Source organism: Podarcis cretensis (assembly GCF_951804945.1).
Source record: "Podarcis cretensis genome assembly, chromosome: 16".
In the NCBI taxonomy this organism is placed as follows: Eukaryota; Metazoa; Chordata; class Lepidosauria; order Squamata; family Lacertidae; genus Podarcis; species Podarcis cretensis.
The window spans coordinates 15358594-15381524 of record NC_137186.1 but is presented as its reverse complement, the minus strand read 5'-3'; the positions used below and the strand labels follow the sequence as shown (position 1 = coordinate 15381524).

At 48.4% G+C, this 22931-nt stretch overlaps 2 protein-coding genes across 10 annotated transcripts in view; one reads left to right on the top strand and one right to left on the bottom strand.

Annotated features, from left to right (window-relative positions):
• Window positions 1-1147: 1147 nt before the first annotated feature.
• LOC307205363 (uncharacterized protein) lies at window positions 1148-12445 on the bottom strand. The gene is made up of 5 exons (XM_079957664.1): window positions 11054-12445; window positions 6844-7001; window positions 4952-5026; window positions 3652-3815; window positions 1148-2733 (listed from the first exon to the last, which is right to left on the bottom strand). The coding sequence occupies exons 1-5, from the start codon at window positions 11182-11184 to the stop codon at window positions 2620-2622; spliced, it is 642 nt and encodes a 213-aa protein (XP_079813790.1). The 5' UTR covers window positions 11185-12445; the 3' UTR covers window positions 1148-2619.
• CTSW (cathepsin W) overlaps window positions 3713-22931 on the top strand; it is a 29678-nt gene continuing 10459 nt past the window's right edge. Inside the window, exons 1-4 of one of the 9 annotated variants that reach the window (XM_079957637.1) lie at window positions 3713-3845; window positions 5855-5966; window positions 20090-20203; window positions 21848-21999. In XM_079957637.1, the coding sequence (XP_079813763.1) occupies window positions 5855-5966; window positions 20090-20203; window positions 21848-21999 (378 nt within the window). In that variant the 5' untranslated portion in view covers window positions 3713-3845. Of the gene's footprint in view, window positions 4246-5854; window positions 5967-13375; window positions 13603-17068; window positions 17418-18261; window positions 18482-18565; window positions 18868-19298; window positions 19366-20089; window positions 20204-21847; window positions 22000-22931 lie in introns of those variants that run through there. The other 8 variants (XM_079957636.1, XM_079957635.1, XM_079957639.1 and 5 more) reach the window with 8 other exon arrangements.

The following is a 22931-nucleotide window of genomic DNA, read 5'->3' as shown; positions in this document are numbered from 1 at the left end:
CAGACCTTGTGGGGGGCCAGACTATTTTTTTTTGGGGGGGGGAATGAACGAATTCCTATGCCCCACAAATAACCCGGAGATGCATTTTAAATAAAAGGACATATTCTACTCATCTAAAAACACCAGGCAGGCCCCACAAATAACCCAGAGATGCATTTTAAATAAAAGGACACATTCTACTCATTTAAAAATATGCTGATTCCCGGACTGTCTGCGGGCCGGATTTAGAAGGCGATTGGGCCAGATTCGGCCCCCGGGCCTTGGTTTGCCTACCCATGGATTAGACTTTGGATGGGGAGTGTGTTATTGTGGACACCCTTCTGTGGCTTTCCCTTGTGTGGCCGGAGGGAAAAGCAGTAGAGGCAACTCTTTGTAGGTTACCTTTCAGCTGCAGGAACGGCAGAGGGGACCTGCACACACACTGATCTCTCTCCTTCCAGGGAATCTAGGGGCGTTATTGCAAATTGAGGATCTCTTTCAGTCAAGCACTTGAGGGTACAGAGGAGGGACGGTGAGGGCTATGGTAGGGTATGTCCTGTGAGACAGGGAGGCCAGGAAGGCTGAATTTGGCCCCATCCCTGAGGATGATTTGAGAAATCTCTGGTGGTTGATAGTACTATCAGTGACTACCTGGTGTTATAAAAATGGAACCTCCATATTTAAAGGGAGTTTGGGAACATCGTCAGTTTTTGAGTTTTCAGATTAGGCCACACCAAAGCAAGCACCTCAGATATCCCTCACTTCGAGGAGAGAATTTCGAAGCATGTGTTTTTAACAATCCCATCAGAAGCCATGGAATTTGTGCACGTGAGTCCTTCTCTGATCAGCACAGCTTCCCACCAGCTAAGCAAGTATAGGGCTGCAGTTTCTAAGAAACATGTTGGCTGAAGTCTGCCATAACTCAGGAGGCTGGGAAGGGCTCTCTGCACATGTTCAGAAGCCCTCGCTGCTTCTTAATTACAGGGGCTAAAAGTGTTTGCCTTAAAAACAGGTTCCGACGCACCAGGTCCTGTCCCTCAAATGGGTTAGAGCAAAATTTGCTTGCGTCTCCCACTTCCTGTTGCAACTTTATGCACATATTACTGCCTTGTCAGCCTAACTCGCCCTCTCTTCTGGAACATAAAAAGACAACAAATTCGCAGCAAGGTTGTATTAAAATAGTCAATACATTTTTATTGTTAAATCTGCATGCATTTCTTTATACGGATAAGATACAAAATTTGCCCCCTTCACCCTGTGCCCTTGGCAGAACTGGAGCCATTGACTTTGTGGCCATGTCCATAACGAAAAATTAAACTTAATTCCTTGCCTGTTTAACTGTCACAACTCAGAGGAGTTTCCTTCACTCACATACCAGGGTTGAGTTTTTCTAACTGCTGCCAATTTCATTCTTCTTATTGAACTAAATGACTTTTTTGAGGCCCCTTCCAACGTTAACATTCTATTCTATGGGTGTCAACCATGCTTATATGACAGGGTTGCCAACTTATCAAAAAGAAAAACAGCCTGACCTGCTCCTGTGCATTTATCAGCAGCTTGATCTGCAAAAACCAACAGAAGATGTTTCCCATGGCATGGAGATGGTACTTGTATGCAGATCTAGTTGTAGTGTTAAGGGCAGCCCTTTCCTATCGGATGCTGTGGAACTACAACTCCCTGCACTGGCTGTGTTGGTTTGAGCTGATGGGAATTGTAGTCCAAAACATCTGAAAGGGCACCAGACTAGGGAAGCCAAAGGACCTGCAAGGGCCAAATAACGGGAAGAGACGGGCAAGCTCATTGTAAGGTACAACTCAAAAGAGATTCATTTTCACCCTGTCCTTCAACACGCAAGCGATCCTGAATCAGGGTATATAAAATATAAAATGAAACTTAACAGTACAACAATTCCAGTAAACAAACAAATATTAATATGAAATCAAGCAGTATGACAACTTACCCTCCTTACTACAAAAGTCAGTGGCTTAATACATCAAGAACCCATGTCATTAAAAGCCTGGCTAAAGAGGTAAGTTTTCAGCTGGTGCCCAAACACCAGCTGGATCTCAAGAAGGAAGTCATTCCAATGCCAGGGAGCCACCACTATGGAGGTCCTTTCATGAGCTACGGAGGTACAAACTTCACTCGGTGATGAAGTAACTTATCCCCCAGAGACACTGCCTTTGGGTTGTAGTTTTGTAATGGTATATATATATAATATATATTGGTGACCTTCAACAGTAAAATCAGTTGAAGGTTATCTTTTGTTTCCAGGATGAGGAACCCGTGGCCCTCCAGAAATTGTTGGGACTCCAAATCCCATCATCTCTGGACAGCATGGCCAGCAGTGAGGGATAATGGAAAGTTGAAGTCCCAGCAACTTGTCAAGGGGATAGTATTCTCCGATTCCATTTGGATCAGAGGATTCCTCTGTAGCAACCAAGCATGAAGAGAAACGGACTCCCTTCTCACCCCATTAATGTCCCTTGTGGGAGAAAGGTTCTTCCACTGCTCTGCCCCAACATTGACAACTGCCAATTGGGGGCGTCCTCTGTTGATGCTCCAGCAGTCCTCCATTACAAATTCCCGTCACCCTCGGCGTGGGGCGCCTTCTACGCCAGCCAGGATGGGGCCAAAGCTTCAGGGGCGGCAGTGGCAGTCTCGTTCCAGGCGGATTGCTCGAATGACCAACGAGCCGTCCTCTTTGAGGAACACGAAGGGCATTGGTGCCCGGCGGGTCTGGCAGCAGTGTCTCTGTTGAGAGAGAAGTAGCAGGAGGAAGGGCTCAGGTTCAGTCCTTGATGGCATCTCCAGGCAGGGCTGGGAGAGACCCTGGTCTGAAACCCTGAAGAGCTGCTGCCAGTCAGTGTAGGCAAAACTGCTAGAGGGATCTGGCTTAGTAGAAAGCAGCTTCCTGGGTACAATTTATTCACTTACCATCCAAAGATAACAGGAGGGCCAACCCTAGCCTTGTTTCGCTCTCCGGAAGACAAGAACACAAGAGGGAGCCCTTAAAAAGGCCCAGCCAGGAAGAGAACAGCAAGGACCCTAAGGAGCTGCTGCCAGTCCGAGTGGGCAATACTGAGTTATGTAGACAAATAGCCTGAACGGGAATAAGGCACCTTCTTAGGTTCCCTGGGGGAGGGACTATAGCGCAGTGGGAATTAACCCCTGCTTTGCAAGCAGAAGCTCCCCAGGGTCATCCCTATAATTGCTGATTAAAAGGATCTCATCCATCTCAGAAAAGACTTCTCTGCCCGTGATCAAGGCCAGATCCATCACTTGCCTTCTTGACAGCAAGAGCCAGAGATCGCTCCCCACCCTTGCTCTGAAATCTGACCTAAATCTGCATCATTACATATAAATTGGCATGTTGCAGAATTGTGCCCTGAAATGTTTAGGTGACCAGCGATACCCCCACAGCTTCCTATGTCCCAGAGGAGGGGCCCATACTTAGTCAGGAGCAGATTCCCTTGTTTGGCAGCCCAGAAGGTCACACCTTCGATCCCTGCATCTCTGGGAGCAGGTGCTGGGAAAGATGGGCCCTTCTCTGCCCTAGACTATGGACAGGCACTGCCGGTCAGAGCAGACTGTACAGGGTTAGCTCAGGAGGTGCGCAACCTGTGGTTCCTCGGCCTACTTTCATACGGCTCTCAGAGAGGCGCTCTGTACCTGCTTGGCTTGCCCATCTGGCCGACGGCTCGGCTGCTCAAGTCCGCAGTCTTGAATCCAAAGGGCCAGTGGAGGGGCCTTGTCCTTTCGTCGGCAGCGGCACCCAAGGCACTGGGTGAAGACGAAGGACACCGGGTGCAACACCCAGCTTTGCCAGCCAAGATCTGGGGGAGGAGGAAGTCCAGAAGGAAAAGGTGGGTGAAGATACAGGAAAGGTGGTGGGGCAGGAAGCTGCAGTGCAGACAGGGGGTCATTCTCCTCCATGAAACCCCTGGATTAGGGGAGGGGAACTTTTGCAGGATTCCATCTCCCATCAGCCCCAGCAGCATGGCTAATGGTCATGGGGCGATGGGAGTTGTAGTGTTGTAGGGCCTGACAGATCCCCTACACCTGAGGCTGAAACAAAAGGGTTAGGTGAGAGAACCCTCCCTCTTGCCATTTCTACATTCTAGGCCCCTCTCCAAATCTGCATTTGTTTTGTGTTTGGGTATCTGAGTGTATCATGCAGTTCACCCCTCAAGGGGGCACCACAGTTTAAGTGGAAAACATGGCTACCACAAGTGCATTGTGGGTAATACTCTTGAGAAAATGGAGGTAAGAGTCGAAAATTGCTGGAATGCTTCAGAGTGCATTAACATTTATTAGCATTAGTAAAGTGGAACCTGAGGAGACTGTCGATATTTTTGTTCTTTCAGGTCGGTTCTTAAAGGTGCCTCGTTTCCTTGGCTTTTAATTAAACAGCTCCACTATCCAGCCAGGATGGGCAATCTCAGGTCTGAAGGTAGCTTTCAGGCATAGGAGCCAACCCTTACGGACCAAAGTCCCTTTGTCTCCCCCCCATAAAATATTTGAGGGGGCTGGGCCCCCCAAAGTTGCTGCTATATTGCTCTTGGCAAGTGTGCCTATTTTCCAGGGACAGTCCCAGGTTTGCAGAAGCCATCCAGGTTTCTGATTTGATCCTAGAATGTCCCACTTTTACTTAGGACGTCCCTATTTTCACTGGAGAAATGTTGGAGGGTGTGCACCTTCCACTTTTGCCTCTGAAACCCTGGGAGACCTGGGATCTTCCCTTCCGACAGAGGAAAATCATCCCTGATTATCTTCAGCCCCAATAATGCCCCTTTGCTTGCCTGGTGGGAGGATAGAGAAAGGTGGGTGTGCAAATGAAGCTTTGATGCTCCCCCCCCCCCGCCACTTTTCCCTCTGGCACTGCCAACCACTGGCCAGTGGCTCCTGGAAGGTTGTCTAGAAGGGAATGCAGCCCTTAAGAAAAGGCTCCCCACCCCTGGCTTAGCATTACCTTCCAACGTGACGTGGTGGGAAATTTGGGTGCAGCTTTCTCTTCGGACCAGCAGTGTCTCATTGGAGGAAAGATCTGCTTGGGGAACAGGTGGGAGATGAATAAAATTTGAAAGGCACTTCCTTTAGTATTAGGACTGAGGAAAAGGCCACAAAATAGTGGCAAGGTTTTTAAGTTGTATTCATTCAACTTGTTTTTATTATTGCTTGTTAGCCGCCCTGAGCCCGGCCTTGGCTGGGGAGGGCAGGGTATAAATAAAAATTATCATTATTATTATTATTATTATTAAGGTTCGTGGGTTTCTTGGAACTCTTCCCCAGCCAAATATGTTACAGAAAGGATTGGGGGGTGAAGTGGGCTTTGGGGAGATAAGGAACCTAAAACGGATACAAACATTAGGCTTGATTCTGCAGACATAAAATCACCTCAGTTCCAAGGTTGAGGTTGCAGGCTGTATATGTCCCTCCCAGGGCCAAATTAAGACCTTTTAGAGACCCAAAGCACTTAAAAGATTATGCTGGCCCGCACCATATTGATTCAAAATAAAAAGCAATATTATACTTTATAATAAAAAAAAGGAAAAAAAGAAAGCATAGATTTATTCAAGCACATGACGGGATCTGAACTCCTCACATTATTTTGATCTAGATTAGTAGGAATACCCCCTGGAGATAAGTAATAAAAAGAAAATAGAAAAATTGGGGGAAAGTTTGTGGTGGAGTGTAAGGAAGCCTAACAAAGTTGTGATTTTCCCCTTGATGGGAGGTATTCCTACTAATCTAGATCAAAATAATGTGAGGAGCAGTGTGGAAGTGATATTAATTTGGGATTACCAGCAGGTGTGTAACAGTTGCTGGTCTCAACAAATGTCCCCCAGTTTTGGTCACTCTCCCCATTCCACAGATGGGACTACCAAGGCTGAAAGTGAGCATTTTGCCCAACATCTCACAGCAATTCCTTGGCAGAGGGAGGAATTTGAACCCACATCTCCAAGCTTCCGACGCATCAACACTAGGTATGTTGAGCTTTTCAGACTGAGCTGTTTGCTCCTGTCGATCTCAGTAAAAATGTCTGCCAAATTGAAAAGATGGACCTTTCCCCCCCGCATGCTAGAAAAAACTTCACATGCTGCATTTCTGTCTGTTGGGCTGCTCAGACAGCCATAAAAACAGGGCTTAAAAAAATAAAAAGAAGTAGCAGCAACTTTTATCTCAGTTTAATTAGCGGTACTTGGTGAGGCAAAAGGAAAAGGAAGATTATAGTTAGGTGAGTTTATGCAGAGGCTTAAGTAATTTCAGAAGCTGTGCTTTCTGACCCATAAGCCCCTCACTATCAGTGGTAAGTGGTGAAGGAAAAGACACTCTGTACATGCTTTAAAGGTAAAGGTAAAGGGACCCCCGACCATTAGCTCCAGTCGTGGCCAACTCTGGGGTTGCGGTGCTCATCTCGCTTTATTGGCCGAGGGAGCCGGTGTACAGCTTCTGGGTCATGTGGCCAGCATGACTAAGCCACTTCTGGCGAACCAGAGCGGCACATGGACACGCTGTTTAGCTTCCCACCGGAGCGGTACCTATTTATCTACTTGCACTTTGACGTGCTTTCGAACTGCTAGGTTGGCAGGAGCAGGGACCGAGCAACGGGAGCTCACCCCATCGCAGGGATTCAAACCGCCGACCTTCTGATGGGCAAGTCCTAGGCTCTGTGGTTTAAGCCACAGCGCCACCCGCGTCCCTTGTACATGCTTTAGGAAACTGATATTCCAGGGCAGCCTTGGCGTTGAAAGCAGATCCTGGAGCCAAGGCCCAGTGCCGATCAAACCCCTCCCTTGGGGTTGGGATAAGTGGGCAGGTCAAGGTGAGGGATGCAGAAGTGGGGTGGGAATGAAGACTCACTGAAATGCTGCCCCCCACTGGACAGATCCGGCAGTTCCATCATTTCCCAAGCTTCATGCGCTTGCCTCCTTGTGCCAGCTGCGATCCTGGGGGGGCTGTCCAACCGGAGCAACCGGAGCGTGGCAGAGCCCACTTCCTGGAGGGCCCGCTCCCTGCAGCTGCCGGAGGAGACAGAACAGGCAGAGATCAGCTACAGGTTCTACAGCTTGCCAATGTCGCTTGGGGAAGGGCAGATCACATGCTTTGCATGCAGAAGGCGCCGGGTTCAACCCCCGATGGTATCTCCAGCTAGGGAAAGATGCTGCCAGCCAGTGTGGACATTACTGAGCTAGATGGCCCAATGGTCTGAGTTGATAGGAGGCAGCTTCATATGTCCCTCTGCTGTTGCAATGCCACTTCTGTTTGAGCTTTCAAAACCACACAAGCACAGCATGGGTTTCATTAGCGGGGAAAACGTCTCTCACCCTTGCAGGAGAGGTAGCTTGTGCAAAAAGGCACGGGTATGAATTTGGGAGAAATAAGGTTCAGTTTGCATTATCGCAGGAGCCTATCTAATTTGGGTTTCCTGAAACAATATGTGAAACAAATCTTACGACACCTTCTTTCCTCCAAAAAGCTCCTTTTATCTTCACAACACCCCTGTGAGGTAGGTTAGGGTGAGAGGCAGTGATTAGCTCACAGTGATTAGCTCACAGTCACCCAGTGAGCTTCATGGCTGGGCTGGGATTCGAACTCTGGTCTCCCAGGCCCTAGTCCAACAGTTCTCCAACAACAACAAAATTGCACAAAACTGTATTAGGGGAAAGTGTGCAGCAAAATGCACACATCTTGGTGAAAATGGTATACAAGGCCGCACTGATTTTAGGACAAATTGCTTGCAGAGATTTGTATATTAGGAGAAATGTGCAGTAAAAGCTGGCTGTTTTTATGAGGAATTTTTCAATAAATAGCAAACTGCTGGAGAAATGTTGCAAACTGAAGATTAGAAAAATGAGAAGCTGAGACAAAATGGGGCACAGGAGCAATCTCTTCTGAGGTTGCCAACAACAAAACAATATAGCCCTCCCTGCTCTTCTGCTTTTAACAGCAGCTTGACGGGCAAGGGATTAGCAGGGGATGCATTCCCCCTTTAATATCTGCCAGTAAAGCTGCTATAACAAAACGGAGGAGCAAAAGCTGGCTGGGAAACTGGCATCCAGTTCACTGAACAAGCAGGAGCCTAAACAAACTGAGAGAAACATCCATTGTTTCCAATGCCTATTGTTACTCAGATAACCTGCTGAATACATCCCTTTCTAAAAGGATTGTGCTTTCCCTTCCACCACAACTCTGTCCTCCAGAATGAGCCTCCTCTCTCTGTTTTAGCTCATCTCCTGGCACCACACAGAGGTATGACTACAACAAATTTCAGATGGCCTTTTCTGTCCTCTCTCTGCAACGCAGTTCTCCACCTTCGAATTTAGCTACACAAATCCTCCTCAGCCAAATTAACTTAATTTTTATAATTTATTTTAATTATTTCAGTGGCGTAGCGTGGGTTGTCAGCACCCGGGGCAAGGCAAGTAATTTGCGCCCCCTAACCCGTGGATTTGCGCCCCCTAACCCTACCCCTAACCCTAACCCCCAGATGTTGCGCCCGGTGCGGCCGGCCCCCCCTGCACCCCCCACGCTACGCCACTGAATTATTTTAATTTTAATGAAGCAGAACAGGCTAAGGAGGCCATTTCGGATCTGGAAGGGGCTCCTGGATTTCTAACAGCCTGAGTGACATCGAAACAGCCAAAAGTGACACAGGTATAGAGGGAGTTGCCCTCTACTGAGTCAGGTGACTGGTCCATCCAGCTCAATATTGTCAACACTGGCTGGCAGCAGCTCTCCAAGGTTTCAGGCAGGAGAACCTGGAGCCTTCCCCGAATTAATATTGGGGAGTGATTCAGGGGCAAAGCCACCCAAGCAAACATCTGGAGTTCAGGGGGGCTGACTAGTTAACTAGCTACTCCTTCCTTGAAGGTTTTAAAGCAGAGGTTGAGTGGCCATCTGTCATGGTTGAGATCCCTGCATTGCAGGGGTTGGACTAGATGGCCCCCAGGGGTCCCTTTCAACTCTACAATTCTATGACAGCATCCCTGACAGCCTGTGCCCAGCCTCTCCAGCAAAGGACAGCATACCACCTCCCAAGGAGGACGCCTGTTCCACTGTCAAAGAGTACTTATGGTTAAGACGTTTCCCCCTAACATTTAGCCGAAATAATCCTCCTTGTAAACAGTACAGGCAATTATCTTTCCCGCCAAGCTGGTGCTGCTGACCAGCATGGCCATGGTTGCCTTAACGTCCCTTAAAATTATTACTGTGCTCACAGGAGAAAAGCAGGAAGCAGGTCCTTGGTCCATCTAACTCAATACTGCCTACACTGACTGGCTGAGATTTCTTTCCTAACAATGATCCTCTGTCTAGGTGATAGATATTCTACCTTTTGCACAAGCCACAAGGTGGTTTATAGCAAGGCGACCATGCCGGCTGTCCCACAAGGACTGGACTAGTTGGTCTGCATTGAAGCAAGCTGAGCTAGCAGAAAGCGGCAGGGATAAGTTTGAATTGATTCCTCCCAACGAGAGCCCTTTTTGGACACAGTCCTATATGCCTACTCACCTGGGAGGAAGTCCCATTGAACTCATTGGGGCTTACTACTGAGGAATACATGTGGGATTGGACTGTTTTTGTTGGCTGTAGCAACAGCAAGGAGAAGACCCAGAACTCTTTTATTATGCTGTTAGATGTGCCGGAAGCCGCCCAAAGTGGCTGGGGAAGCCCAGCCAGATGGGCGGGGTAAAAATAATAAAATTATTATTAATATTAATCCTCACCTCCCTTTCCTATAGGTGCCAGCCCCACTGGGGAAGGGCTGTGGCTCATTGGTAGAGCATCTGCTTTGCATGCAGCAAAGCCCAGAATCAGTCGTGCTCGACATCTCCCTGTACGGCTTGCAATGTCCCCTGCCTTGAAACCCTGGAGAGCTGCCAATCTGTGTGTTGGACCAGTGGCCTGACTCAATCTAAGGGAGCTTGCTGTGTTCCCATTGCATTTGGTAGGGCTTACTTCTGAGTAGGCACAGTTAGGACTGCACTTTAAAAGACTGCAGCTGCAAATCCTTTGCAAACTTTGTAAGCCCCGTTCAAACGCGGCAGAGTTTGCTTCCAAGTAAACACCTTTGGGAAAATGCTGCACAAGCTTGTGCTGGATCAGACAAAAGGGCTGTCTAGTCCAGGATCCTGCTCCCACCACTGGCCAGCCTTTGGGACCCTAACAAGCATGTTACGAAGGCAATGGCCATTCCCTGATGTTCACCCCCAGCAGCTGGCAATGTCCTAGGATAGCTTGCCCCTGACCATGGGAGATCAATTTAGCCAGGATGTCTAAGACTCATCTATGGTCCTCAAGAAGTTGTCTAATTAATTTTCATTATTATTATTAAAAGGCAGCCACCGGTGACATGAATTGTGGCAGAGAGGTCTGTAAGTTTACCAGGTGCAATGGAAGCATGGGTTCTGTCTGTTCTGAAACCTCTGCCAAGCTGGTTGTGGGAAGAGGAACAACTGCCAGCAAAGTATCTCTGTTTCCACATTCTCTGCAGTATGCATCATTTCCAAAATCTCTGCCGTGTCCCCTGTAACTTTTCCACATAGGGGAACGTACGAAGCTGCACCGTACTGAGTCAGGCCATTGGCAGGCTGGCAGCAAGGGGTCTCCCCCAGCCATACCGGGAGAGGTGCAAGACTGGAGGGGGGAAATGACTGAACCTAGGAGCTTCTGCAATGAAAGCAGATGCTAAGGATCTCAACCCTGGGACCATCTGCATGCAAACTTTCCCTACTCCCCTGATCACACAGTCTTCTTCGTTACCCTAAATAACAACCCTCTTCCCACCTGTCATCACATCCCAACGGACCAGCCCCACACCCCACATTTTCTTCAAGACAACACACAACACTCTCCCCCCCCAACACCCATTTTAATCATCACAACAAACTTGCTAGGTACGCTAGGCTGGGGCGGGGGGAGCCTAGCTAGAGAGGAAGACTGACCCCAAGCCACCCAGGGAGCCTCAGACTTTAGGTGTAGGACAGGTATTAAATCAGAGCCTCAGGTCCAGCCACCGCACCAGATAGTATTCCCAAATTGCAACCACAAAAGGATCTGGCCAGCTGCTTACCTCTCATTGAGGGTAACGACAGACGACTCGAGCGGCTGTTCTTCATCAAGGCTGGACTCCCGGAGGAGGGCGAAGGACCCCCACGACGACACCCCTGTCAGCAACCCACTCACAAGCACCAGGTGGAACATGGCGCACGCCAGGAGGGTGCCACGCCAAGCCAGGCGGGCAAAGCCAGGGGGGAGAGAACAGCGGGGGTGCAGGGTAGCCTAGCCTGGCCAAGAATGCCAGCTAGACTAGGCGGGCGAAACTGGCTTGGGCAGAGCAAGGATGGAAGCAGAGGGACTGTGAGAACCCACTTTTATCTGCCTCTCCCCCAACACTGCCGTGACCTTGGCATTTTTCACAGGCAGGCTTGTGCCTTCCCTCAGAGGAATTGGAGAGGCAGCATCACGCGCCAGCTTCTGGGGGCCGTGTCCCAGCATTCGCCCTCCCACAAAAAAACCCTACCTTGTGTGGGGCGGGGGAATTAAAACCAGGAGCTGAGATTCAGCGTCAGAAGAACATGCTTGAAATAGCCCAACTGAGTTCTGGAAGGGTGGGCAAAGGAACTTCTGGGCATAAGCAGAGTGCTTTAAAAAAATAACAAAAACCAAACATCTGCACCTGGTGCAGGTCCAATTCCTTTCAATGGGGGCTGTGTGGGAGAACATTTCTGCTGCACGGGACCTGTTGGATTCCATGGTGGCGGCTTAAAAACCTTGTATTTTACCTCAGCCTGGGTGTTTCAGAGGCAAGATTGTGTCTCACTGCATTAATGAACCTAAGAACATAGGCCTCCTGCTACCCTTTGGGGCTGGCTGCCCGCTGGGGGTGTCTCCTGGGCTATGCCTCCACCCATCGTGATTCAGAGCAGGCCTCTTCTCCACTCCTGCCACGGCCTTTGATTGACAGTTCAGCTGTCAGATAAGGTTCATTTGACACCTTCATTCACCCCTTTTTCCCTGAAAGAAAAGGGGTGCCATTTTGTGGTTCACCTCAGGGGCCAAATATCTTCCGCCAGCCTTGCTTCAGCTGCTGTCACTGAAGATGTGGGCAGGAAGCAAGGCAGTGTGAAGGCCAGCAAGCTCTGAGGTTCTGCGTAGACGGCCTATTTCTGGGGTACATGCCTCTGCTCCCACCTCAAAAAGCTGTAGCTCCTACACAGAGGCAGAATAAGGGAGTAAGGAGGGCTGGCTGTCAGGCAGGCAGGCAAAAAACCCAATGCCTTTTCCTTCCCCCAGTTGTTACTGCTTGATGGGTCTATTGAGCAGGACTAACAATGGCTACAACCCTTGGACTGCACAGCCCTTCACAAGAGGGTTCAGAGAGAGGACTGTCCTCTGCAAAAGGGAATGTTCTGACTCTGCCCATCACTTTAAATTTCCCACAATGCACCAGAGACCACTAAATAGAATCACTCTGGGACGTTGTCGTAAATGTAAGATTACGAAAAATGAAGAAAGACTCACTTAGAAAAAAGAAGTTTATTACAATCATTTTTGTTATTTATTTATTCATTAGTGGGGGGGAAAGCTTTTTCAGTTTGCGTATAAGAGTTAAATCTTAAATCTGATGTAAATATTTATGGATAAGTTGTTTAGTGTTTGCAGATTACTTTAAAACGGAGACAATCCAACACTATTTATCTTCAGTTCTGACTGAATGAATTACATAATTCATACCTGGCTCATCGTCGTTTTCTTTTTATTTCCAGAAAAGGAAAATTTATTGCATTATCATATTGTATGTGTGTGTGTGTTGCACCTTTAAAAAAGTGTTTTATAATAATAATAATAATAATAATAATAATAATAATAATAATAATTTTTTATTTATACCCCGCCCTCCCCAGCCAAGGCCGGGCTCAGAGCGGCTTACAAACAATAATAAAAACAAGAAGAATGATTACAACTTAAAAACAAAAATAAAATACAACATTAAAATAATGGAACATTAAAATATTAAAATGTAGCCTCATCGCAGGAGGAGAAGGAAAAGAAAAAAAAAAGAGAGAGAGAGAGAGGGAGGGAGGGAATCAAATTGGCTCCAAGCCAATGGCCAGGCGGAACAACTCTGTCTTACAGGCCCTGTGGAAAGAAATCAGATCCTGCAGGGCCCTGGTCTCATGAGGCAGAGCGTTCCACCAGGCCGGAGCCAGAGTTGAAAAGGCCCTGGCTCTGGTTGAAGCCAATCTAACTTCCTTAGGGCCCGGGACCTCTAGGGTGTTGCTATTTATGGACCTTGAGGCTCTCCGTGGGGCATACCGGGAGAGGCGGGTTTTTTTTGCAGTTTCAGTGCATGATGAAAGTACTCCAGTTTTCAATAAAAAGATTATTTCATTGCTTTTGTAAAGCCCCCACTTTTAACTTTCCGTGAGGCCACAGCACATCCTGTCCACCTTGATGAGACGCCTTCAGACCTAGAGGCAGCCCTGGCTGTTATAACCCCATCAATTGCTATTAGCCACAACAAACCCGCCTTGTCCAGAGGCCGTGTGTCCTGTGTACGTGATGGATGCGAATAACAAAACCACAGGTGCTGCTTGTGAGAAGGACACACTGTTGGAGGTAAAAAGATGATGGGCTAGATGGGCCTTTGGTCTGATCCAGCCAAGGAAGGTTTCTTTGTTTAAATTGCTTAAAATGTTTACTCAGTAGATACAAAGATGAAGCTTTGCAAAAATAATAATAAAAGAAAAATATATTTACAACAACTGTAAGACATGTTTGCATCTTGTCATATAATTTGAGAGCACAATCAATCGTGTCCTTCACTCCAAAATTCATTGATCATCGCCAAGTCCTCCTCAAATATGTTATTTTCCAGATTTTAGCAATGAAGATTTTTTTTTTGCAGCTGTTAATAAGTTAGCTAGCTATTATTTTTGAATCTGCATCTAATACTTGAATCTTTCAATGACCCAGAAGCATTTTTTATTTTTTTGCATCTAGAGGTAGTGAATGTCCTCCTAGCCAAGGTTGCTTTTAAGTGTGTGGGGTTTTCCCTTTCATTCCTTATTAAAAATAAACCCAAGAAACAGTGCCCGCTTTCATCTGACAGGTTGGGGGGTGAGGAGGAGACCTCGACTTCTCTTTTCTCTTTCCCCTTTTCTCCCCCTCCTAAAAGCGAGACATTCCTGCGTTAACAGGGAACTCTTGTCTCCTTAGCCTATAAATAGCGTCCCAGGTTGACATGGGGAGGGGGGGCGGTATGTGTGCATGAAAAAAAGTGTGTGCAGGATGGGGGGAGCAACATGACCGAACGGTGGAATCTGCTAGGAGATTAGCCGTCCGCAGACACAGCACACTGCACCTGCTCCCAAGGTCTTCACATCAAGGGCTGAGGGTGGGAAGTGGGGGGAGTTGCTAACTGGGCTGAAGCATTAAATTAGCTGCAGCCATGGCTGGGCGAGGGGGGGGGGCGGACAAAATGGGGGACTAGTCTGCGGGTGCCTGGCTCTTTTGAAGTCAATCCAGGCCCTTCTCTCTGAATAGTCCCTTTTCTTTAAATAATAATAATAAAAGGGATTATCTAGCCCTTTGCGATAAGGATGGGCGAAGGGAACAGCGGTGCTGTCAGGACAGGGTTTAGAATTGTAGAGTTGGAAGGGACCCTGGCGGTCATCTAGTCCAGGGGTCTGCAACCTTTAAGACAAAAAGAGCCACTTGGACCCGTTTCCGAAGAAAAAAAAACTGGGAGCCGCAAAACTCGTCATTATAAAAATAACTTTTTTGTCACTTTTTTATTATTTCTTTGTTTGACCCCTCAGAATTACTCCTCCTCATAGAAATAAACATTAAATTAACGTTACCTTTTTTGTGTGTGTGTTCTTCACTCCCCTTCAATGCACTGACCAGCGTACATGCCCCTTACAATGTAGCGGGCAGGCGGGAAGGTGACGTCGGGATGGTGCGTGACTAACGCACACACCGCCCCCATTCGACGTCACAGCCAGTACAGCGCCCGCCACAGTGGGGAGTGTCGGGGCGCACAATGCGCCTCCTCCCCTCGCTAGTATCCGCCCCGGAGCCACAGCAAGGTGTAAAAGAGCCACATGCGGTTCCGGAGCTGCGGGTTGCAGACCCCTGATCTAGTCCAATGCAGGAATCTTTTCCCCGAACATGGGCCTCAAAGCCACAACCCTGAGATCAAGAGTCTGCCGACTGAAATATCAAGAATAGAAACATAAGAAACTGCCTTACACTGTTAGGCCCCTGGTCCATCTAACTTAGTATGGTCTCCACTGACCAGCAGCACCTCTCCAGGGTTTCAGACAAGATGTTCCCAGTCCCAACTCTACAGCTGGGACCTTCTGCCTTCAAAGCAGATGTCCTGTCCCTGAGCTACAGCTCTTATCCTCCAAACAGAGTCACAATCACATTTTCAAGTAGGACACCTTTAACTGGACCAGGTAGCTCACTGGCAGCGAGCCGGCAAAGGCTTTGGGGCTGGCAATGACCCACAGTGCCACTCGCCAACATGGCAGCTACATTTGGCACCATCTTCAAGGGCAGCCCCAAGTAGAGCGCCTTGCAGCAGTCCAGGTGGGAGGTGATGTACACCTGCGGCCAGGAACAGCCACAGCTAGGGCACCAGCCGTAAGTGAGCAGTTTGTCAGTTTGGGCACATGGAGTTGTCCTTTCCGCTGAAAAGTCCAGAACCAGAGTCTGTTCCTCTGCATCTTCTTGTCCTCATCATGTGATTCACCTAACCGAGAATCCGCTTGTATCCAGATGCAGAGAATAAGCTCTCCTACTTGGGATGGGAAACCTGCAGCTAAGAATGGGTGGATCTGTTTGTTTTTGTTTCTTGTTTTTACGGTCTTAAACCCAACTCTCTATATTTCAACATCAGTTTGCAATTATTTAAAGAGTCCTTGTTAAAATTATCTATCATTTGAGAGCAGATTTCTCTTAATGCTGTCAATTTTACCTAATGCACATTTTTGCAAAGCTGCTACCCTTAATATGAGTGTGTTTGTTCTTTTCACTAATACTGTACTTTAAAAAAAATATATATGACTTGATTGAAGAACTGCATTGCAAAATACAGAGATGTGTGAATTTCACAGGGTGCAGAGGAGGCAAAAGGGATGTTCTGGGGCTGAATATATCCATGAACTGAAACCCACATGCCTAATCGATGAAAATGCCTTTGTCTGGGTTGCAAGGGCCATTCTCATTTCTGCAGAACAGCTGCCAGAGGCAGAAGAGCCAGGCTACTCCTCCCCCCCCTGCAATTAGCTGGCAATCTTGTGAACCACATCCTCTCAGGGCCAAGCTTTTGACTCTAAAAGTGTCTTGTTTTTAACACCTTAAGTGTGCAGTAGGTTTGTCTTTTCAAACTGAAAGTTGCATCAGCTGGGGTTGGGGATGATAAATTAGCTGGATCGGGTGTTTGCATTGGGGAAATTTCCACCCTGCACTCCATTTATAGAATTATAGCATTATAGAGTTGGAAGGGACCACAAGGGTCATCTAGTCCAACCCCCGGCAATGCAGGATTTATTTATTTTTGCCCAGTGTGGGGTTCAAACCCACGACCCTGAGATGAAGAGTCTCATGCTCTACCAACTGAGCAGTGGTACTACAAATCTTCCTCAGGAGCACACGAAGGGAGTAAGGGGTCAAACTGCCCTTTCCCTGCTTGCTCCTGAGCCCTCACTGCATGAAGTGAAGGTACAGGGAGTCAGACAGAGGGGGCCTTCTTGGCAGTGGCACCTTCCCATCGTATGTCAAGGAGACAAAAGAACTACACAACTTTTAGAAGACACCTGAAGACAGCCCTGTATCAGGAAGTTTTTAATGTTTGACGTTTTATTATGTTTGTACAGTATATTTGTTGGAGGGCAGGGTAATAATAATAGTAATAATAATAATAATAATAATAATAATAATAATAATAATAATAATACAGTGGTACCTCGGGTTAAGAACTTAATTTGTTCTGGAGGTCCGTTCTTAACCTGAAACTGTTCTTAACCTGAAGCACCACCAATGCTCAGCAAAGGCCAGGTATCATCTAAACTTCACGTAAGCTTTGTGTAAGCAAATGAGCTGGACTGCTCAAGAAAGCAGTCTCCTGGCTGAGCCCCCGGCCTGTTTTCTTCCTCTTGGAGAAAGGGGGCAGGAAGGGGAGCGAGAGGCCAGAATGCCAGGATTGTCTCCTTGCTCTGTTCCAGCAAACTACATCCTGGGCCTGCCAAACACCCCTCAAACTCACCCACCCCGGAGGAACAAAGGAACATTGCCAGTGGCCTGCCAAGTGTGGGGCACGTGCCCAGACAGAGATGCTGGGGGGAGGGGGGAAGAAGGTTGAGAACGCGCCGCAAGCACAGGTGGGGCACAGCAAGCAAAGGGACGACCATCGCTCAAAGCCGCAGGTGTGACCAACCAGGGCATTTCGATTTCTTTTTCTAATAATAATAATAATTTATTATTTATACCCCACCCATCTGGGCGGCTTTCAACAGAATACAACAGAATACAATAAAATACAATAACCTATTAAACATTAAAAGGTTCCCTAAACAAGGCTGCCTTCAGATGTCTTCTAAAAGCCTGGTAGTCTCTCTGACATCTGGTGGGAGGGCGTTCCACGGGCGGGTGCCACTACCAAGAAGGCCCTCTGCCTGGTTTCCTGTAACTTGGCTTCTCACAGGAAGGGAACTGCCAGAAGGCCCTCAGCGCTGGACCTCAGTGTCCGGGCTGAACGACGGGAGTGGAGATGCTCCTTCAGGTATACTGGGCTGAGGCCATTTAGGGCTGTAAAGGTCAGCACCACCACTTTGAATTGTGCTTAGAAACGTACTGGCAGCCAATGTAGGTCTTTCAAGACCGGTGTTATAGGGTCTCGGCGGCCGCTCCCAGTTACCAGTCTAGCTGCTGCATTCTGGATTAGTTGCGGTTTCCAGATCGCCTTCAAAGGTAGCCCCACATAGAGCGCATTGCAGTAGTCCAAGCGAGAGATAACTAGAGCATGCACCACTCTAGCGAAACAGTCTGAGACAGCCTTAATATGCAGATACAGGCAGCCTTCCTCAAGAAAGGCAAACACAGAGCGGCAGTGGTTTGTGAGAGTGTCTCTCTGCACATGCTCAGAAGGCTGCCCTGCCCTTGCCACACACAGGTCCCCGAGGGCCAGAAAGCCCTGCCACCCCTCCCTAGAGCATGATGTGCACTTGAAGTCTTTCCAACACCCACCCGCCCTCCCAAAATAACACCCCTCTTGTCTTCCTGCCTCTGTGGTTCCTCCCCACTCTGTCTCACCTCAGCATCTTCTTCTGAGCTCTGAGCCCCAGAAGCTACTTTCACTCCTAACCACACAACTGTGCAGATTGCAGCCGCGATGTGGCCGACAACCTTCCCTGCCGCTCGCTTAATGCTGTGGGGGCTCTGGATTGCTGCCCCCTTTGCTAGCACCTTTCTGGCCCCAGACCTGAGCACGGTGAGAGCACCTGAAGGGGAGGGCAGAGGTGAGGGTGAAGGGGGGGCCAGGTGGCCAAGGAGGGTGGTGTGCAAGGGTGGTGTGCACGTACTGTTGCTTGGCATGCCATGCCTGCCTGATTCTCCCTGACGGGGCTCCTGTGCTTTTAATAGCTGCCTTACAGGCAGACATTCAACTGGTGAAGCTTAGGAACACAGGAAGCTGCCCTTTACACTGAGTCAGGCTGTTTGTCCATCTAACTCAGTGTCGACTACACTGACTGGCAGCAGCTCTCTGGGGTTTCGGATTGGGGACATGGTTTGTTCATTTTGGGAGTCAAAAGCACAGGCATCAGAAGAAAAGATGGCTGCCCAAGGGAATAAAAAAACAAAGTGTCTAGGCCATGGGTAGGCAAACTAAGGCCCAGGGGCCGGATCCGGCCCAATCGCCTTCTAAATCCGGGAATCAGCGTGTTTTTACATGAGTAGAATGTGTCCTCCTACTTAAAATGCATCTCTGGGTTATTTGTGGGGCCTGCTGGTGTTTTTACATGAGTAGAATGTGTCCTTTTATTTAAAATGCATCTCTGGGTTATTTGGGGGCATAGGAATTTGTTCATTTCCCCCCAATATAGTCTGGCCCCCCACAAGGTCTGAGGGACAGTGGACCGGCCTCCTGCTGAAAAAGTTTGCTGACTCCTGGTCTAGGCCAAATGGGGTTGCCAGCAATGGATAGAATTAAGATTGTAAAAGAGAAAAAAATGGAGGGGGGGGATCGTTTGTGATACTCCCTGGAGGGATTCAGTTAACCCTCTCTGTGCCTTTTGCTTTTGTCTCAGTCCCAACTGACTCAGATGTTCCAGGATTTTATGAGGCAGTTCAATAAAACCTACCTGAGCCAAGAAGGTAACAGCAGCATTGATTCCCATTGGGTTAGGGTGTGGGTAAGGGAAGATGGCGGGAGGGGAGGGGCCCTCTCTGGGGAGAACAAGCCCCACACATTGAGCACAAGATTCCTGCATTGCTGGGGGGCTGGACTAGATGACCCCTGAGGCCCCTTCCAGCACTACAGTTCTATGATTCTATGAGAGCGATAATAGAATTCACAGTCAGTTTCATGGCTGAGCAGAACCGTGTTCCTCTCTGCATCCTGGCTTTTCTGCAAGACTTTGAATATTGGCTCACCGCGACAACCCAGCTTGAAAAACTACTTGCAGCTCTTTGGCAGCAAGCAGGAGCCTCTGGGCATGAGGAGAGTGCTTTCTGAGGCTAGGCTTCTCGGGCTGAGGTTCAAGACAGGAACAAAAGAATGATGATGATGGGGAATGTCTCTTCAGATTGAGGATGGGGAAACTGTGGCCCTCTTGACCTTGCCGGACTCTGACTCCCATCAGCCTCCAGGCAGCATAGCTAATGGGCCAGCGAGGCTGGGAGTTGGGGTACATCTTCTGAAGAGCCTGACAGGTTCCCCCCACCTGCTCTCTAATTTGCATCTCTTGGCTTGCTCCAAAATGTGGAATATGCACAACCTTTGGGCTGTGTTTGGGGGCCTCTTGCTGCTTATTCTCCTTCTCTGGGGGCATCACTTATTCTCCTTCCTCCACTGTCTCCTCTTGATTTCTGACCCCAGAGATGCAATATCGGTTCAAGGTCTTTGTGCAGAACTTAGAAGTCAGCCGGCGGCTGCAGGCTGAGGAGTTAGGGACGGCGCAGTACGGGGTCACCCGCTTCAGTGACTTGACAGGTAAAAGTGTGTGTGTGTTTGTGTGTGTTTGTGTGTGTGTGTGTGTGTGTGTGAGAGAGAGAGAGAGAGAGAGAGAGGAGGCTGGATGTTGGGTGTTATTAAATTTAAGGGCATCACAGAAACGAGGCTGGGCTTGCCCAGTGGGCCACGTTTTTCTTAATCTTGCCAGGGCCTTTTGACATTCTCAGGCAGGTAGGAATTCAACTGGAGAAAATTGTAGCCAATAAAGGCTTCACCTGTTGGATTTCAGTTTGTGGAGGAGCTAATGCCGGTAATTTTAGACGAAACGAAACAAAACCATTGGGTGGTGAAGGGGAGAGAGTCTGTAGCTTTACCTCTGAATGTTTCAAACTCAACAAGACCTTGACGGCTTCCAGGGCAGGATTCAGGTATCAACTGGGGCTCAGGAAGCAGCAGCAGGCCAGGAAAAATCATACAAAATAATTCAGAACGCTCAAACTCCAGACCACCCAATGAAGCTGAAGATTCAGAGCAGACAAAAAAGGAAGTCCTACCTCACACAGAACCTAGTTAAAACTTTGGAGCTCACTCCCACAAGACGTAGTGGCATATCCCAGCTGGTCAAAAGCTCTCAAGGAGGGTGTGAAGCAGGGCCAGTGAGGGGTATTGTTTGGGGAGCAGCCCAAGGGGCAAATAGAGAAGCCTGGAGGCAGGGCCGGATTTAGGTTTGATGAGACCCTAAGCTACTGAAGGGAATGGGCTTTTTATAGGTCCAGCTGTCCTTTGTCAACAACAAATTATCACTGGTTTTTGTGTTGAATATATGCTATATAGGGACACGGGTGGCGCTGTGGGTAAAACCTCAGTGCCTAGGACTTGCCGATTGTATGGTCGGCGGTTCGAATCCCTGCAGCGGGGTGAGCTCCCGTTGTTCGGTCCCAGCTCCTGCCCACCTAGCAGTTCGAAAGCACTCTTAAGTGCAAGTAGATAAATAGGTACCGCTTTATAGCGGGAAGGTAAACGGCGTTTCCGTGTGCTGCGCTGGTGCTGTCTCGCCAGCTGCAGCTTCGTCACGCTGGCCACGTGACCCGGAAGTGTCTTCGGACGGCGCCGGCTCACGGCCTCTAGAGCGAGATGAGCACGCAACCCTTGAGTCGGACACAACTGGCCCCTACGGGCAGGGGTACCTTTACCTTTTTATATGCTATATGGTAATTTAAGGACCTGATAGGTATCTATAAAGCTATTTGCACATATTACCATGCAACCAGTCCATACAGAATGTAGGCACCCTATCTACAGAAATGAGCAAACAGGTGCTATTTTAGGGAGCAGGTTAGCAAGCGTGGCCCATTACTTACATCATAGGAGCCTACACAACACAAAACACTGTTGCTGTATGTAGGTTTTATTTTATTTGTTTTTTATCTTGTATTTTGGAAATGTACATCCAGGTTTTTTTCCTTTAAATTTTTTGGGGGGCCCTAAGAGAGTGAGGCCCTAAGCTATAGCTTGTTTAGCTTATATGTAAATCCAGCACTGCCTGGAGGGCCACATATGGGCCTGAGGCCTGAGGTTCCCTGTCCTGGCGTCACACACATTACAAGACATGCACATATCTGCTTGTGGAGGTGACTGATGGAGCACAACGCCTCCCTTTCTTTTCCTTTTCCCACCACACAGAAAGTGAGTTTGCGATGATGTTTGGCATCCCTCAACCCTCCCAGCTCGGCCTGCCCCCCAGCTTGAGGGACTCGGATAACTCCCGCCTGGGGAAATTAACCAAATCCTGCGACTGGAGGAAAGCTGGCGTCATCCCAGCCGTAAAATACCAAGTAAGTAGACAGAAAGGGATTATGCAATGCTTCGGCATACTCGTCCTGCCCCACAGAGATGGGGTGGAGGAGGTATTAAGGCCAGTGTACCCCACACACAGGTGGCATTGTGGTCTAAACCACAGAGCCTAGGGCTTGCCGATCAGGTTGGTGATTCAAATCCCTGCAACAGGGTGAGCTCCCGTTGCTGGGTCCCTGCTCCTGCCAACCCAACAGTTCGAAAGCACATCAATGTGCAAGTAGATAAATAGGTAACGCTCCGATGGGAAGGTAAATGGCGTTTCCGTGCGCTGCTCTGGTTCGCCAGAAGCGGCTAGTCATGCTAGCCACATGACCTGGAAGCTGTATGCCGGCGTTCTTGGCCAGTAAAGTGAGATGGGCACCGCAACCCCAGAGTCATCCGCGACTGGACGTAACGGTCAGGGGTCCCTTTACCTTTTACCCCACACAAGTGATTCCCCAGTCTCTTCTCTGTCCTGCTTTGCCTGAGCAATGGGAAGTTCAAGGGGGGCTGTTGTAGGGTTCCCTTTAGAGAATGGACAGGAGACTTCAAAGCCCTTTCTGAAAGCCTCAATTTGTTTAATAAGCTTATAACAGGGAATCGATGCCGCCAATGGGAGCTTCAAGGCAGAATCGAAAGCCATTCTAGAGTCATCCACACTGAGGGCACAGAGAACCAAGTCTCCCTTGAATTACGCAGGCGAGGGTTGTGCAGGGCTGTCAATTTCTGTTTCAGTTTATCATTTTTCAACTCCTCAGTTCAGTTCTCCGTACATCTCTGTTTGCATTCCCCAAAGTAAAAATTCATTAGCATCCTAGTGCATATTTCCCCTGACAGGCACATTTTGGCATTCAGTTTTGCCACCTGGTATATACTGGTACATTTTTTTTTTTTTTTGCAGGCAATTTCCCCTAATACAATGCATTTTTAA

What these genes read in the sequence shown, in the direction of transcription:
- LOC307205363 (XM_079957664.1), bottom strand. Translation starts at nt 11,184, where the DNA reads ATGTTCCACCTGGTGCTTGTGAGTGGGTTGCTGACAGGGGTGTCGTCG. An exon ending in CCACCACGTCACGTTGGAAG is followed by an intron (nt 3,816 to 4,951) that starts GTAATGCTAAGC and finishes CTCCTCCCCCAG; the next exon opens with ATCTTGGCTGGCAAAGCTGG. An exon ending in CAGATGGGCAAGCCAAGCAG is followed by an intron (nt 2,734 to 3,651) that starts GTACAGAGCGCC and finishes CTCTCTCAACAG; the next exon opens with AGACACTGCTGCCAGACCCG.